General features: G+C 50.3%; 1 protein-coding gene across 2 annotated transcripts in view; it reads left to right on the plus strand.

Annotated features, from left to right (window-relative positions):
* Positions 1–18,329, plus strand: part of lrrfip1b (leucine rich repeat (in FLII) interacting protein 1b) — a 134,017-nt gene that overhangs the window by 60,206 nt on the left and 55,482 nt on the right. For both annotated transcript variants that reach the window (XM_070876229.1, XM_070876230.1), the window contains exons 3-9: positions 1,570–1,656; positions 4,314–4,331; positions 5,009–5,056; positions 6,486–6,530; positions 7,681–7,731; positions 10,296–10,328; positions 15,736–15,792. In XM_070876229.1, the coding sequence (XP_070732330.1) occupies positions 1,570–1,656; positions 4,314–4,331; positions 5,009–5,056; positions 6,486–6,530; positions 7,681–7,731; positions 10,296–10,328; positions 15,736–15,792 (339 nt within the window). The remainder of the gene's footprint in view (positions 1–1,569; positions 1,657–4,313; positions 4,332–5,008; positions 5,057–6,485; positions 6,531–7,680; positions 7,732–10,295; positions 10,329–15,735; positions 15,793–18,329) is intronic.

Here is an 18,329-nt window from a genome sequence, read left to right on the forward strand (position 1 = left end):
TTACCTGGATAGACTGGGGAAGCTGGGGTTGTTCTCCTTAGAGAATTCTGACGGGATCAGACAGGTTAGATTCAGGAAGAATGTTCCCAATGTTGGGGAAGTCCAGAACCAGGGGTCACAGTCTGAGGATAAGGGGTAAGCTATTTAGGACCGAGATGAGGAGAAACTTCTTCACTCAGTGAATTGTGAACCTGTGGAATTCTCTATCACAGAAAGTAGTTGAGGCCAGTTCGTTAGATATATTCAAAAGGGAGTTAGATATGGCCCTTATGGCTAAAGGGATCAAGGGGTATGGAGAGAAAGCTGGAATGGGGTACTGAAGTTGCATATCAGCCATGATCATATTGAATGGTGGTGCAGGCTCGAAGGGCCGAATGACCTACTCCTGCACCTGCACCTATTTTCTATGTTTCTAGAGCAGAGAAGTTTTAAAGGAGATTTGATGGAGCCGTTCAAAATCATGATGGGTCCAAACAGAGTAGGTATAGATAAACTGTTCCTACTGGGGGAAGAGTCGAGCACCAGAGGACACAGTTTGATAATAGATGGCACATGGTCCAAAAGCGACACGAAGAAAACTTTTTTACGCAGTGATGGTTAGGATCTGGAATGCATTGCCTGAAAGGGTAGTGGAGGCAGACTTTCAAAAGAGAGTTGGATAAGTTCCTGAAGGAAAAAAAAAATTGCAGGGCAACGGGGAAGAGGTGGGAGAGTGGGACTAGCTGAAGTGCCCTTGCAGAAAGCAGGCACAGGCTCGACGGGCAGAATGGCTTCCTATTGTGCTGTAACCATTCTATGATTCTGTGAATAATGGAGTAGACTCAAGGGGCCATATGGCCTTGTCTTGCTCCTAAACGTATGTTCTTATGTTCTTGCATATCTTTCACTGTACAACACTGGGGTACAATACTGGTGAGTACAGCTCTGTCACTGTACAACACTAGGGTACAGTACTGGTGGGTACAGCTGTCACTGTACAACACTGGGGTACAGTACTGATGGGTACAGCTCTGTCACTGTACAACACTGGGGTACAATACTGGTGAGTACAGCTGTCACTGTACAACACTGGGGTACAGTACTGATAGGTACAAGTTTGTCACTGTACAACACTGGGGTACAGTACTGATAGGTACAAGTCTGTCACTGTACAACACTGGGGTACAGTACTGATGGGTACAGCTCTTTCACTGTACAACACTGGGGTACAATACTGGTGAGTACAGCTGTCACTGTACAACACTGGGGTACAGTACTGATGGGTACAAGTCTGTCACTAACACTGAGGTCCAATGCTGGTGGGTAGAGATCTGTCAGTAACACTGGGGTACAGTACTGGTGGGCACAGGTCTGTCACTGTATAACATTGGGCTACAGTACTGATGGGTACAGCTATGTCACTGTATACCACTGGGGTACAGATCTGTTAGTGGGAGTGGGAACCAGTGAGATGATGATGATTGAACGGAACGGTGAAATGTGTTCTATTATATGAGATTGTGCGGTCCGCTCCAGTGCAGTGAGGTTTGTATGTATAAATCAACGACATCTCATTTTTGTCTTTGGCAGGCTGAGGCCAGGTTGGCTGCAAAACGGGCTGCACGAGCCGAGGCGAGAGAGATCCGAATGAAGGAGCTGGAGAGACACCAGAAGGAGGTGAGTGGTCCATGCTGTAATTGGAGAAGTCTTGGCAATGTTTGTTTGGGGGTGGTCTTCATTGACATTTCCTCCATTGCTGCCTTGTAATTGTTGATGGGTGCCTTGGTTGTGCTTGGTCAGAGAGCTTTGTGTCTCTGGTTGTGGCACAATGTGTCACGTAGTCTCACTGAGGCAAGAGTGGAAGGGTCGGGCCAGGCCACTGGTCGTACAGGATGAGGAGGGATTGTGTAAAGGGCCCAGGCTTCAGTATGCATTCACCACGCTTTCCAACAGTGCTTAAACAAGGAGTAACTGCTGACTGCTGTACCCTGTAACACCATCACCTGCAAGTTTCCTCCAGGTCACACACCTTCCCGAATTGGTCATAGATCGCCATTCCTTCATCGTCGCTGAGTCAAAAGCCAGGAACTCTGTACTTAGGAACGTTAGGATTAGGAGGAGCCCATTCAGCCTCTCAAGCCTGATCTGCCATTCAATCAGATCATGGCTGATCTTTACCGCAACTTAATTTTCCCACTTTTGCTCCATATCTGTTGCTACCCTTACCTAACCCAAATCTATCCTGCTGAGTATTTCCAGCATTTTCTGTTTTTATTTCCTCCATCTCAATCCTGAGAGCATCAATTCCTTCAACATCCACAGCCTTTTGGGGGGCTGAGTTCCAGATTTCTACTCCACTGTTGTGTGGAGAATTTGCTTCCTGATGTTCCTCCTGAATGGCCTGGCTCTAATTTTAAGATGATGTCTCCTTGTTTTGGATTCCCCGCACAAGAGAAAATAAGTTTCTCCGTATCTACCCCATCAAATCCTTTTCTTTTTAACATTTTAAACATCCCAATCAGATCACCCCTTAATCTCCTATTCTCAAGCAAATACAAATCAAGTTTATGCAACATGTCTTCATAATTGAAGTCTTTAATCCGCACTACCTAACCACATTGTGGGAGAACCTTCACCACATGGATTGCAGTGGGTAAAGAAGACCAACCTCACCACCTTTACCAGGCAACTAGAGTTGGGCAATAAAGGCCGACCTTGCCAGCAATGCCTACAACCCAAGTATGAATTTTAAAAAGACCCTGTAATATTCCAATAATTCTCTCAGGCTGTGACTCCCCCACCCCGCAGGCGGCGGGCTGTGATCGCCACCCCCCCCCCCCCCCCACCCCGCAGGCAGCGGGCAGTGATCCCCCCCACCCCGCGGGCGCCAAGCCGTGAGCCCTCCCGCGGCCAGGATGTAATACACCCTAATGCACAGTCCCTCACCCTATTCTCCTCACCTCTTTCATCCCGTTCTCCGATGCTGTAGCTGCCAGCTGCAATGTATTCCGACAAAGTTCTGACTGCGCAGTGTCCAGGTTACAGATGGTTACCGTGTTAGTGTCTTGACTGCCATTTCTAAGTTCTGGCTACGGGTCAACGCCCACAGTGCAGGACTGCCACTGGGGTTGGAAAAGGTAGGGGAGATGAAGGGTCAAGTTTCACAGTGCAGGACACCACACGGGCTGGAAAGGGTAGGAGAGGTGAAGGGTCAAAGTTCACAGTGCAGGACTACCACCCGGGCTAGAAAGGGTAGAGGAGGTGAAGGGTCAAGGTTCACCATGCAGGACACCACCAGGGCTATATCGGGAAATAGGGATGTAGGTGTTTCAAACCCGTAGAGGAGACTAAGGGAGGGAAGGAGTTCCACAATTCAGAGCCCCTGGGAAAGAATGATTCAAAGCAGAAGATGATGCGATTTGCCTTGCTTTCCACAATGAGGATGCAGGGAGGATGGAGTGTGTGTGAGATGGGGTGTTTGATCTCTGCCCTTTGTGATTGTGCCCGAAGCTGTTTCTAGTTGATGAGATTAAGGTACAGACTCGTGTACACTGAGCCCCAGGGCAGAGAGCGAGGTATCCTAGTGAGTGCACACAAACTTGTCTCGGCCCCCAGTGGAGCTGTGAAACGGGGATTTCAATTTGATGTTACCCACAGACGATGAAATGACTGCTTCCCATTGAGTGATTTCAGGACTGTACGTTGTGATTGAAGACGCTATGAACCATCTACACCCTGACCCAGCGAACACCCATTTATTACCTTGAACTGGCTGCGCTGACAATGTGCTTAGGGGGTTGGGTTACTTTGTGGGCCTCTGGTCTCAGTTGCATAGGGGGTCATGTCTTCAAACTGCTGGGCTATCCCATCATGCCTTTGGCATGATGCCATGGTGACCTAAGTTTAATTATGTTGTATTTATTTTGGCTGCTGCTGCTGGAATACTTAGTGTGAATGGAAGGAATGTCGGTTTGAGTTCCTCTCTCATGATCTGTGCTATATCAACTGAGAAGACCGTGAATGCAGGCTCTGGCATCTCACAGTGGGTTGTGGGGGGTGGGACCAGTTCTTTGGTTACAAGTGGTGTTGGGGCTATACAGGTCTTTGGTAGAGGCCTCTGCAGAGGTGCCAGGCCAGAGGGACAAAATTATAGGGGGAGAAGACAGGTCCAACTTATCCCATAGATAGGGCGAATGTGCAAAATAAAAGGCCTCAGGCTTCAGGTGTGGCTTACAGTTCCCTTTGATTGAAGCTCTGTGCAACTCCTCCTGTAAGTACATTCTGCTTAACTTCTATCTTTTCTTATTTTCTTTCCCCCTGCCTTCTCTCGGTAGATTTACCAGGTTCAGAAGGTGAGACTTCTTGTCCTCTGCTTTGTGTGCTGTGTTTGTCTCATTGTTTAATCTATCCCAGGGCCTGCGGCCTACTCACTACAAGCAGTAACTTCACTTGCACCTCTCCTTTTTTTGTCGTTGGTTTATGGGCAGCGGCAGTCAGCGGGAATTTTACAACAGCAACTTGTATTTATATAGCGCCTTTAATGTAGTAAAATGTCCCACTGCGCGGCAGGAGTGTTATGAGACAGAAAATTTGACACCAAGCCGCATAAGGAGAAATTGCAGCAGGTGACCAAAAGCTTGGTCAAAGAGGTCGGTTTTAAGGAGAGTCTTAAATGTCTCTGTGGGTGTGGGTGTGTGTCTCTGTGTGGGTGTGTCTCTGTGTGTATGTCTCTGTGTGGGTGTGTGTCTGTGTGTATGTCTCTGTGTGGGTGTGTCTCTGTGTGGGTGTGTCTCTGTGTGGGTGTGTGTCTCTATCTCCAGCTGATGTCTCTGTATTTGTGTCTCTCACATCGCTCAGTAACGTGTGTTGTGGTTACTCCAGTCCATACAGAGCTGGGGTTTGTGTCTTGCTGCTGTTTGTGGTCCTGAAACACTGCATGATCTTTAACACAATCTACGCTACTCCACGTTTACAACTGTCCCTGCAGTTTGTCCCCCTCTCTCCTAAACTCTTCCTTTTCTATTCGTAGAAATATTATGGGCTGGATCCAAAGTGGGGAGACATCGAGCAATGGATGGTAATGTCTACGCTGTCAGAATATTTGTAGAATCTTCCCTTTTCCTACCCCTCGCATTTGGAAATAAACCTTGGCGTTCTTGGTCAAGCCGTATTGTGGTGTCTGTTGTCCTTTGAGTGTATGAGGTCGTGGCTGGGACGTTTCCTTTCTATCCAGGATCCAAAAGGAAAGGCCAGTGTTGTCCTCCATTTCCAGATTGAACAGACACTTTCCCAGTCTTTGTTACAATTGGGACGGGGGACCGGGGGTGAGAGGGGGTGAGGGGTTACCCAAATACAGGGTGGTCGAAATTCGGTACTGCCGTTTTGGAGCCGGTGTCACCGCCTGAACGGTGATTTTACCGCTAGGCAGTAATCACCACCTCAAACTGCTGAATTCAGTTTTACCACCCAAAGGTGAGAGAGGTGCGCTTAAAGTGGAGTTGCACACTCATCCTCGGCCGCCAACGGAGCAGTGCTCAGGAGGCCTACTGAATTTCCCGACTGTGGGCTGCTGGCATGCGAATTAAAGAAACTGGGAAAAAAAGTGCCGAAAACGTGCCTGACCCATTGGTGCCATAAATATATAAATGCTGAAAAAATTAAAGTTAACAACTTGCCTTGACCTCTGGATGACACCGCCCCAGGATCGCCAATGTAGCGACAGTTTTTCAAAGCTGTACAAACGCCTGCCGGTAAGGCCACCGTACCTATCTAATTTCGCAGCCATGGAGCCAAGGGGACATTGCACGCTCGATGACATCACCACGTGCGTGGCCGTAGAGCAGCAGTGGTACCACTTGGCGGCGCCGCCCCCACCAGCCAACTAAATTTCTCGTGAGCCAAGGAACCCGCTCCCCGCCGACAGTAAGTCCTTAGCCGCCCCTCTCCCGTGCTAATGGGTGGCATTATAAACGGAATTTCCACCCTAGGGTCTGTCCATGTGTGTTGGTTCCCCAACGGAAAGTAAGCTCTTCTGGTCATAGGCCTCTGGGGTGGCCTCCATTACATACTCGAGCAAAGGCTTGGGGCCTTTTCATGCAGGCTTCACCAGCAGCTTTCAACTAGCCCAAGCTCCACTGAGGATCGAAAATGGAAGAGAGGACGTCCCTTTGATATGAGGGGTAGGACGAGGATCCTTCCCCCACCCCCTCTGCCCCTTACCCCCCTCAGTCATAAAAGGATGCAAGCAAAAAATGATGCAGATTCTGGGTCCCGCCCCATGTTCCTGCTACAGGCAATGAATCTGCCCCCGCACCCCTCCCTTGACCCAGCCTGGGGTTTGTGTGCTACTGTCTTCACATTTTGGGGCTAGTGTGCAATGCATGAACTGCGATCCCTTTGCTACCTTCAGTTTGTGGAATATTTCTGACTGACTGTTTCTGTACCACTGCTTGAATCGTTCACAAACTCCTACCTCTTTTCTCCTCCTCCTCCTCCTGGCTCTGTAGGAAGACAGTGAGAAATACTCTCGCAGGTTCAGAAGACATACTTCGGTTTGTATCCTCTCTTTCCACTTTTACACATTTCAGTTCAGCTGTTCTTCCCTTGTCTGTCTCCTTCTCATCTTTCCCCTCTCTGTAGGTCACTCTCTCAACTTCCTGACCACCTTACTCATTCTCTTATCTCTCCCTCTTTCATTCTCTTTTCACCTTTTGCTCTCCCTGGTCCTATTTTTGCCTTCTACATATCTCTTTCCTGTTTCGCTCTATCTCTCTATTTTGATTTGTACAGTGTGGGATTTTTACTTATCGACAAGTGGGGGGCGGGGGGGCAGGGTGTGGGCAGGCGTGGAAGTGCACGGAAAACCCAGAAGTCTGAGTTTCCCTGCACGTGGTGGAGATTTAACGGCCCGCAAGTCAGCCTGATTGACAGGTTTGGCTTCCAGTCGGACGGGGAACGTTCCGCAGGAGGCCACTGGACCAGATACGCCCAATCCCCAATTCGATGGGAGCATCCGATCTCCAACCCCGGGGTGGGGGGTGGGGGAGGTCCGATGCCAAGAGGGGGTTTTGATCCTGGGGCTGGGGTTGTATGGGGTGGCGGTCTAACGGTGGGGTGTTTAAGTGGATAAGAGTGCTGTCCATTGGCTCACAAGGTGTGCTCCCCGAGGCAGCCCTTGCCAAACTCGGCTGGCCCAGATAAATCACAGGCTTTCAGCTTGCTTCATATTTCAAATTCCAACCCGCCTCCTGAGAGCGGCTTGGCTGCCCGCCCCTTCTCCCGCCTCGGGTAAAACCCTCATGTCGGCAGGTTGGAGCCAGCTTCCCAACATCCCAAATTTTGGGCCATTTAACTCCCCACCCAATCCCCCAACTGCCCAAACCCACTCCCACCCCTACCAACTCCCGCCCCCCCACCCAACCCACCCACACCCAGCCCCACGTGACCCTGCCCCCACCCGCCCGCACCCATAACTGCCCCAACCCACTCCCCCATCTGCACCCACTCCCACCCACTTACCCGTATTAAAATTCCCCCATAGTGTCCCGTGACTCTCTCTGTCTGTTTGTCTCTCCTCATCATCACATCCAATTCTGCCCCCCCCCCCCAGCCCCCTTCCCATGCTTCCTGCTCTGCTTCCCTCTATTTCGGGTTTGCTCAGTGTGTATTATCTGTCTGCTCACATACTTGTTTCTCGTGCAGGTGTCTGATGAAGATGACTGGACGTCGGTGGGGAGTCGTGGCAGTGTCCGGGTTAGTGTCATTTTATTTTCTATCTCAATGATTGTTGGAGGGTTGGTTTGATTCCATGGCGGGTCCCTCTCTGGCAGCGTTGTGGATCTTACCTCGCTCGGTGTGGGAGTGCTGGCTCTCAGTCACAGGAAGTAGAATAGGACGATCTCTGGTCAATTTCTGCACGCCTCCCTTTAACCAGCAACACTAGAAATTGTAGATTCTAGTTCCACACCTGTTATGGTGTCAAGTACTGGTCAAATGCTGCTTCTGCTATTGTAGGATGTCGGGATTATTTAATTGGAGCGGCTGAATTCAGCCACTGAACACTCAAATGTCACTGCCGTAGGAAATCATAGCAATCGTTTTTAGACGCACAATTCTTGAGGAATGTTATTATCTCCCCGATGTTTAATAACTGTTAAGTATGTAACTACTATTGACGGAGCCGGGAAATATACATCCAGCTGTTGTCTATGTGTGGTGTACACACATCTGATTTGGGGACTGTGTGCTGTATACACAGTCTGATTTGGGGACTGTGTGTACCCTCAATGTTAGTGACAGACCTGCACCTACCAGTAATGTACCTCAGTGTTATACAGTGACAGACCTGTACCCCAGTGTTATACAGTGACAGACCTGTACCCACCAGTACTGTACCCCAGTGTTCGACAGAGAGAGATCTATACCCACCAATACTATACCCCAGTGTTATACATTGACAGACCTGTACCCACCAGGATTGTACCCCAATGTTATACAGTGAAAGACCCGTACCCCAGTGATAAACCTGTACCCACCAGTACTATACCCCAGTGTTATACAGTGACAAACCTGTACCCACCAGTACTGTACCCGTGTTATACAGTGACAGTCCTGTACCTACCAGTCCTGCACCCCAATGTTATATAGTGACAGACCTGTACACACCAGTACTGTACCCCAGTGTTAAACAGTGAGACCCCACGAATCATTATTGGTTGAAATAAGACGACTTACTGATGTGGGTATGCTTAGTACAATTATTATTACAAACAAGTTGTACTAATTGTATTAATTTGTCTGATCATAGCTTGCTTTGTGTAGAATGAAATACATGAAAGTTATAACACGGAAGCAGACTATTCGGCCCAACCAGTCTGCGAGCAAATAGTCCCAATTCACATTTATCCACCCTGCTCCCCATATCTCTCAAACCCATTTTACTGAATCCATCTATCCAGTCTAATCTTGAATGTTGACAGTTTCTGCCTCAACCACTAACCCTGGAAATTAATTCCACATCTTCACAACTCTGTGTGAAGACGTTTCTTCTGCCCTCTTGTATTTGTATCTAAATCTTGTATTTATGGCCCTCATTCTACACCACTGAACTATTAAAAACATTCTGCTTCTAACTACCCTGTCCCATCCTTCCATAATTTTAAACAGGTACGGGGAAGAATTGGATAACGGCGCAGACGTCTCACTTCTCGCGAGAAATTGGGGTCGCCGCCCCCGATAGGAAATGTAGCGCAAAATAAACGGACACAGCGGGAGCAGGGCACACGCTACACACTGGGCATAGGAGGTGCTCGTCCCTTAATTAAAGGGAAGGGCCCAAGCTGCAGACTGTGCAGCAAAAAAAAGGTTCTACCTGGACCACCGGGGAATGGGGATGCCGTGCCAACAGCCCGGCACTCAAGCAGAGTGCGGGACTGACCGATTGCGGCACAGACCCTGCGTTGAAAGCGCTAATAGGGTGCAGGAAAATATTGGCCAATTATTTTTTCCCGCAGCACACCTGCCCTTTAAGTTTCCGCGAGCAGCCAGCCGCCTGGTACTCGTCCCCTTAAGCTGTTGCTGTCATCGCCCGGTGTAGCTTCAGGGGGCCGATATGCAATTTAAGGTCTGGGGCACTACGCACAGTGATGACATCAGCATCGCCAGCGCAGCGGGGTGCTACGGGTTAGTGCCGCCACTAAACTCCCGCTGGATTTAGCGGGAGTCGTTAGCAGCGTCGCAGCGGTCGCAAAGTTGTTTGCGCCCCATTAGCACTAATAGAAGGCGCAAATGACCTGAATTTCTGGGACTTAGCATATTGGCGCATTAATCCACGATGTTCTGATGAAAAGGGCGCTGAGTTTTAATGTACTTCCTTATACCAGACAGGTTCCCAGTCAATCTACATTACACTGTCTCTAAAGCATCAATATCCTTCCTAAAGCGTGGGGCCCAATACTGAACACAGCACTCTCTAACTGAGGTCTGATTGAGGTTTTATAAAGGATCATCATAACCTCATGACTTTTACATTCTATACCCTCTTGTGATAAAACCTTAAATGCCATTAGCTTTTTTAACAGCTTGATCAACCTAAGGTGCTGTCTTTAATGTCCTGTGAATCTATGTACTTAGATCCTTCTGCTTTTCCACAGCACCAAGCCTAATTCCATTCAGAGCATAATTTCCTGGCCTGGGAATTTTTGATGTTGTCCCTTGGTGCTTGATTCCATTCCCCTATGCTAACCAAACCCACTTCATCTTGTTTACAGTCCTCTCCTCTCTATTGATGAGTTTTGCTTTCTCCTTTCACCCGACAGGCCGATTATGAGAGTATTGGCACCTCTGGAAGGGTGAGATCATGAACTCACTGAGTGCCTGCCACGAACTGGACTAATTATTGTGCTGTGGCTGTGTTTTGTTTCAATCATTCAGGATGTGGATGTCGCTGGCAAGGCCGACGTTTATTGCGAATCCTAGGTTGCCCTGAGAGGGTGGTGATAGGCCTCCTTATTCTTGGTAGCAGTTTGAAACAACTGAGTTGGCTTGCTTGGTCATTTCAGAGGGCAGTTGTTGTGGGACTGGAGTCACATATAGGCCAGACCAGTAAAGGATGGCAAGTTTCCTTCCCTGATGGCCATCAGTGAACCAATTGGGATTTTATGACACTTTTACTTATACCAGCTATTTATTTCTGGATTTTTAAAATTCGATTCAAATTTTCAAATTGCCTTCGTGGGATTTGAACTCATATTCTCTGGTTAATTAGTCCAGGACTCTGGATTGCTAGTCCAGTAACCTAACCACTACACTATCACACCCAGTTGCTGAGGCTGGGGTCCAACTGATGCAGTGCTCGGTGAGGCAACTGTCCCCTCAGGTGGTCTGCTCCACAGTCAGCTCTTTTCAAATTGTTCCCTCATTCAGAGCTGGCGAACATTGGCACGCTCTCCTTCCCTGCTCCCTCCCCATTGAAGTAGAGCCAACTGCCAATGACCTTTGGTGCCAACCTCCTTCAGCCTGCTGCGTATCTGCTAACTACGCATTTCAAAACTCAGGGCAAAAGGCCTGAGACTTTGCATGAGAGGAATTGGACTGAGATACAGGAAGTTCTGGAGATAAGAATCAGAGGAAGTGACACAGTGCAGCTCCTTGACTGCACCACTGAGGGTGACCTTTCTCTCCACCATCCACACAGCACAGCCAGGACTCCGGCTCAGTCCCCTGATCTACACTTGTCTTGTGTATCAGGCAGCGCAGGCGGAGGGGTCACAATTGGCCTCTGTGCCCCTGGGGTCCCAATTCCTGCCCACTGCTTCCCTTGGAAAGTTTGTGTGTTTGCGTGTGTGAGTGTGTGTTTGCATTTATGTGTGTGTGTGTTCGCACGAAATGTGTGCTTGGGTGGTGTGTGTGTGTGTGCCTGTGTGTGTGTGTTTGCATTTGCGTGGTGTGTTTATGTGTCTCTGTGTGGTTGGGTGTAAGTATGTGAATGCGAGTATTGGGCAGATTCACACACATGGTTCACCAGCCTACTGATACTCACTGTCTACCCTGACCTGTGAAGAATGGCCTCTCAGGAGGTGTTGGGGCAGCTGGTGCCTGCACCCTTGAAAGAGACAGTGTCTTTTGGGTGGTGGTGGAGAACTTGGAGTAAAAAACAACTGCCTGTAAACTAGTGGGGTAAGTGCTGGTTTGTGGTGGGGTGAGGGGGGAGGAAGAGGTGGGGGCTGAGGGGGGTCACTACATCAGGATGGGAGCTTGTTTGTCCTTGACGCGTTGATGCATGTTTGAGCCACCTGGAGTCTGTATACCCCTCTTCTAACAAACACCTACGGGGAGGTGGAGGGTGAGAGCTGCAACTGCTCAGAGCTCCTGGGTTGGGGAGGGGAGAAAAATCAGTGCTGGCAAGGCGGCCATTTATTGCCTGCTTTTCATTGCCCTGTGAAGGTGGTGTTGCTGCCAGCCATTTGATACAACGGAGTGGTTTGCTGGGCCACTTTCAGAGGGCAGCGCAGAGCCAACCATGTTGGTGTGGATTTGTAGTCATGTATAGGCCAGACCGTCCTAAAATAACAGTAATGAACCGATTGGATTTTAACGACAGCCCAAAAGTTTCATAGTCACTTTTGCGGAAACAAGCTTTTTATTTCCAAATTTTTTAAAATTGCATTAAAATCTCAAACTGTCATGTTGGGACTTGAGCTTGCATTCTCTGGCTCACTAGTCCTGTAACATAACCACTACTCTAACCATAGCCCCTGTGTGTGAACTTTGAGTGCTGTATCCTCAGCCCAAACGTCCTGCTAGCGCTCGCTCGCTGGACTCGCGCACAATGACTGGCCATTCGAGCGGGTTACCGGAGCGGGTGTGGTGACTGAGTCAGGATGCGCAGGGAGGAGGGAGGAGGGAGGCCCTCGTCCCTCGACCCTGGCGGAGGGGGGTCGATGCCTCCACCGCTGACACAGCTTGGCCTGCTTGCACCAGCATACTCCCAGCTTCCCCCTTGTTGGTTCACTGAGCCTCTTGCAGGCCCCCTCCTGGTTTAACCGGAGGCCAAAGGGAATGGGTAGGAGGCACGGGTGGGACAAGCTCTCTGCGTGCTGCATAGTTTGTGTCGGGTTTCACTGTGAGTGACTTGCAGCCCCTCCCCGTGCTCGCCGAGACCACACCCTCACCCCCCTGTTCTGGAACCTTTTCTCACTTTCTCGTTGCTCTGTGTGAAACAGGTTGCTGAGAAGAGCCGAAAGAAGAAGAAAACGAAAGCCGTATGTAGCAAAGGCCGCGGCGGCACTCAGTTTCTGAGGAGTACCCGGGTACACTCTGCGTCCTTCTGCGCCTCTCCCAGCCCAGAGGGGCGGGTGGCACAGTCCCCTCCCCACTTCCCCCCCGCCCCCTTCCCGGATCTCGAAGCACCCGGGGCTCCCAACCATCATGTGGAGGGACAGCATGGGTAAAGGCACCGGCTGCAGTGCGCTCAACCTCTCCCCTTTTAATAAATCCCTGCTCTGAGTTCAGCAGTGAAAGGAGGGCAAGGGAGTCCATGGGATAGATGCGTGCCTGCGCACATGGGTGTCGGGTGAGGACAGGGTTGGGTTCTGTTGTGAAGCCCCCCATGGTGGAATTCCACCCCCCCCCCCCCCCCCCCCCATCAGTTGCTTGGGGTGAGGCACCAGGGTTCAGCTGGCACTCACGGACCTGGACTTCAGGCGAGGAGAGGAGACAACTGTGCCCGTGAGATGCGCAGCGAGGGGCGGGGGAGCAATACCTACGTTAACGATGTTAAGGTTTTTCCGCATGCACCGCAGGGAAGCGACGCCAAGCTGTGTAGAAGCACTCGGCCCCCTCGTCCTTTTCATGCAGAGCCTCATTCAGGGGATGAGCCCGCTCACTGCACTTGAGCCTCTGTATGTGTCAGTACAGGATTAGACAGGCCTGCTACTTGCTGACCCATTCCGGCCACTGCTCTCCCTGACAGCTCGCCTTTACTCTTTGTTTCTTTCCATCTGACTGAAAGGCACTCTTTGCAAGGCAGTACTTCACCGAGGTTGAGAAGAATAGTAAAGCAGATGGAGTAGGAAACAAAGAAAGAAAGAAATGACTTACATTTACATAGTGCCTTTCACAACCTGGGGATTTCCCAAAGCACTTTACAGCCAATGAAGTACTTTTGAAGTGCAGTCACTGTTGTAATGTAGAAAACACGACAGCCAATTTGTACACAGCAAGCTCCCACAAACAGCACTGTGATAATGACCAGATAATCTGTTTCAGTGAAGTTGATTAAGGGACAAATATTGGCCAGGACACCAGGGAACATCTACCTGAGAGGGAAGACGGGGCCTTGGTCTAACATCTCATCTGAGAGACTGCACCTCCGACAGTGTCGCCTGGATTAGGTGCTCATGTCTCCAGAGTGGGTCTTGAACTCACACCCTTCTGACTCAGAGGCAAGGGTGCTACCCACTGAGCCTCAACTGACAGTAAATCAGGAAGTAGTAGTTAGAGTATACCAAATTTGGGTTTTTGGAACAAAGGTGCAGTAAGAGGGGGTAAGGAGACTTGGAGATTAATTCCTTGGACAGAATGGGCTATAGTAGGAGACAATGTGATGGGTCAGATACAGCAAAGTAAAACTCCCTCTACACTGTCCCATCAAACACTCTCAGGGCAAGTACAGCACAGATTAGATACAGAGTAAAGCTCTCTCTACACTGTTCCATCAATCACGCCCAGGTCAGGTACAGCACGGATTAGATACAGAGTAAAGCTCCCTCTACACTGTCCAAATCCCAACCTGAGAAGTCTCCCCCCTGCATGGTGAAACTTCCTTTTCCTGAAGTGGCTATCTGTGGCATGAGTGGTTTTGTCAATTGCTGCCTGTTTGGAGCAGTTTTATGCTGTAGCCCCTGACCTGGGCATCTGGTTTGAGATGGCTCAAACTCTCACGATTGGTTACAGACTGAGGAGACCTGTCTGGGCTGGATTGTAAGGGCTATCCGTTCGTCTCCGCAGTGCCACAGTCTTTAAGTACTTCCGCCCTCTGACTGGAAGATGCTGTGATCTCCACAGATTTCAGGAGACGAGTGGGTATTCAGACTGAATTCCACACAAGATGAAAAGATCTATTTTGATCAGAGCTAATATAAAATAAGTCTTGTTTAATAATAAAGAATGGTTATAAGAACATAAGAAATAAGAGCAGGAGTAGGCCATTTGGCCCCTCGAGCCCGCTCCGCCATTCAATAAGATCCTGGCTGACAGTGGGTTGGGACAGTGGGTTGTGCCATGGGAACAGTTCTCGTTACTGAGCCCAGCCTGACCCAGACACAGACATGTCTAAATCTGCTCATTGAGGAGTGTAATTTATTCCATTATTGTGTATTTGTTCTTAAGGGGGAAGTACATTCAGTTTAGGCATTGGCCTTTCACCTCTGGGACCAGACACAAATCTTTGAAGGTGGAAGGACAAGTTGAGAAGGCTGTTAAAGAAGCGTACAGGATGCTTGGCTTTATAAACCGAGACATAGAGTACAAAAGCAAGGAAGCTATGCTAAACATTTATAAATCTTTGGTTAGGCCTCAGCTGGAGTATTGTGTTCAATTCTGAGCACCACACTTTAGGAAGGACGTCAAGGACTTAGAGAGGATGCAGTTATGTGGAAAGGCTGGAGAAGCTGGGGTTGTTCTCCTTGGAGCAGAGAAAGGTTAAGGGGAGATTTAGTAGGTGTTCTAAATTATGAAAGATTGTGATAGAGTAAATAAGGAGAAACTGCTTCCAGTGGCAGAAGGGTCATCAACCAGAGGACACAAATTTAAGATAATTAGCAAACGAACCAGAGGGGAGATGAGGACAAATTTTATTTAGGCAGCGAGTTGTGATCTGGACTGCACTGCTTGAAAGGGCGGTGGAAGCAGGTTCAATGCTAACTTTCAAAAGGGAATTCAATAAATACTTGAACAGGAGAAATTTTCATGGCTATGGGGAAAGAGCAGGGGAGTGGGATTAATTAGATAACTCTTTCAAAGAGCTGGCACAGGCACATACTGTATCATGTCACATTTCCGCTTTGTGGATGTAGGGCTGTGGGGGGCCCTCATTGTTGGGTGGGAGCCCGCGAATGTGCCCACAGACGTGATGGGATAGTGCCAACCAAGGGTGGGATAGGATCGGTCAAGGCCAGGCTCCCACTCCCCGCCTCCCCCTCTTGCTGCCACCCGCACCTCAATCGATCTTTATGGACTGCTCTTCTCTCCTGACAGGCAAATGGCTTTGATCAGCTGTCCTGTGGATCTGGACCGAGTAAACAGTCCAGTAGGGTTAGTACTTTGTGTGTGTGTGTTGCGTGTGTGAGTGTGAGTCTTCATAGTCAGAATTCTGTCAGTCATTCGGTCCCCGAATGCAGTTTGAGCTGAGCTGTTTGCTGCGGTAACTGTCTGTAATGCTTTGTTGTGTTTCTTTCACTCACTGGTAATGCACAGAGCTCCTGGTACAGTGATGACAGTCTGAAATCATCAAAACAGTGGCTCAGGAAGGAGACAGCGGTTTGTTGGTTTTCAATCTCCTGCCGTGCTCATTGTGTGGGGCACGGTTGGGTTCTTCCTGTAAACCACCTCCTGGTTCACACTAAAACCTCGTGTGTTGCATTCCTCCCTCACCTTCGCTTAACCCTTCGCTCTCACCCCTTCCTCCTTCCCGCCATTCCCCATCACCCGCTCCTCACTCTCCATTCCCCATCACCCACTCCAGCTGTCTCTACTCTGCCTTTGGCAATAACTCTCCCGCTCTCCTCATCTGCTCCCCTTTCCCCATCCTGCTCGCCCCCTTTCCCCATCCCGCTCTCTCCCCCTTTCCCCATCCCGCTCTCTCCCCCTTTCCCCATCCCGCTCTCTCCCCCTTTCCCCATCCCGCTCTCTCCCTTTCCCCATCCCGCTCTCTCCCCCCCTTTCCCCATCCCGCTCTCTCCCCCTTTCCCCATCGCTCTCCCCCCCCTTTCCCCATCCCGCTCTCCCCCCCTTTCCCCATCCCGCTCTCCCCCCCTTTTCCCCATCCCGCTCTCCCCCCCCTTTCCCCATCCCGCTCTCCCCCCCTTTCCCCATCCCGCTCTCCCCCCCTTTCCCCATCCCGCTCTCCCCCCCTTTCCCCATCCCGCTCTCTCCCCCTTTCCCCATCCCGCTCTCCCACCTCTTCATCGCACTCTCTCCCCCTTTTCCCATCCCGCGCTCCCCCCTCCCATCCCGCTCTTTCCCCTCCTCATCCCACTCTTCCGTATCCCGCTCTCGCTCCTCCCCATCCCGCTCTCGTCCCCTTTCCCCATTCCGCACTCCCCCCTCCTTTCCTCATCCCGCTCTCCCCCCCCCCCCCTTTCCCCATCCCGCTCTCCTCCCCTTTCCCCATCCCGCTCTCCCCCATCATCATCCCGCTTGTGGGATCTGCTCTATAAACAATATTAATAATTATAAAAAAACATTGCACCCCCCCATCCCCCCCCTTACCTGCGGCCACGTTTCCTTCCAGATCCTGGACCCCCCCCACCTTCCCCCGTGTCCTAGCCCCACCCACCCGTTTTGGTCCCCAGGTACTGAGACGAAGCTGGCATGCAGTGGGCAACGTCAAGACTTCCTGACGTGGGGGGGGGGGTGTTGGAGGGGAAGACGAAGCTGGCCAATTGCCTTCCGAGTCAGAAGGAAGTGCTTCCTCCTGCCTCGCTTGTGTGCTGGTGTTTGTGGTGTGTCGGATCACGGCACCTTGGGGTGCAGTGCCGTGTCCCGCCAAAAATGCATGCAGCAAGGCATTGGTGGCGGCGGTCTGTGCAGGCATCTCCAGGAGCGTCTGCTGCGACATCTCCGCTTGGCGAGCAGACATCCGGGAGAAGTCCTCCGTGAAGGCCACAAACGCCTGGAGATGGTCGCGGCTTATCGCGACAGTCTCCTCGCACAGTCGTGTCAAGCCCTCTACGCGATCGGTCAGGGTAGGCGTGTGCTCACCTCGCTGACCTGACCTCCATGGGGTCTGCGAGGGCACTAATGGCCGCCTTGGCGTCGCCAGTTGCACGCCGCTTGGTCCCGCTACCTCTTCAGTTGAAGACGGCGTTATGGCCGCAGGTCCCACAGGTGAAAGTTCAGCTGGTGGGATGCTAGGGGCACCCTCCTCCGTGACTTCCTCAGGCTCGGTTGATTTTGACAGATCATCTTCTCCCCACCCGTGGTGAGGACCACCTGCATCTGTGCAGGTTGAGGTCTTCCCTCGCTGCGCATTGGTGTTGTTGGACCTGCAAAACACAATTGAGCTTATTAGAACGGAAGGGTACACATTCTTGCGCTGTGCTGGCATACGAAGGAGGAGCAGCACTACGACAATAAATGAGACCAAGAGACGTTACATAATGATGCATTGTACGGTCGTACATATGGTAGTACACCTATGTGGAATTCAGTGATGCAGAGTTCGGTATTCACTGAGGAGGACACAAACAACCTTCCGGATATAAAAGGGGTCGGAGGGTCTAGTAAGGAGGAGGAACTGAGGGAAATCCTTATTAGTCGGGAAATTGTGTTGGGGAAATTGATGGGATTGAAGGCCGATAAATCCCCAGGGCCTGATGGACTGCATCCCAGAGTACTTAAGGAGGTGGCCTTGGAAATAGCGGATGCATTGACAGTCATTTTCCAACATTCCATTGACTCTGGATCAGTTCCTATGGAGTGGAGGGTAGCCAATGTAACCCCACTTTTTAAAAAAGGAGGGAGAGAGAAAACAGGGAATTACAGACCGGTCAGCCTGACATCGGTAGTGGGTAAAATGATGGAATCAATTATTAAGGATGTCATAGCAGTGCATTTGGAAAGAGGTAATA

This window comes from Pristiophorus japonicus, chromosome 3 (genome assembly GCF_044704955.1).
Source record: "Pristiophorus japonicus isolate sPriJap1 chromosome 3, sPriJap1.hap1, whole genome shotgun sequence".
NCBI classification, from domain to species: domain Eukaryota; kingdom Metazoa; phylum Chordata; class Chondrichthyes; family Pristiophoridae; genus Pristiophorus; species Pristiophorus japonicus.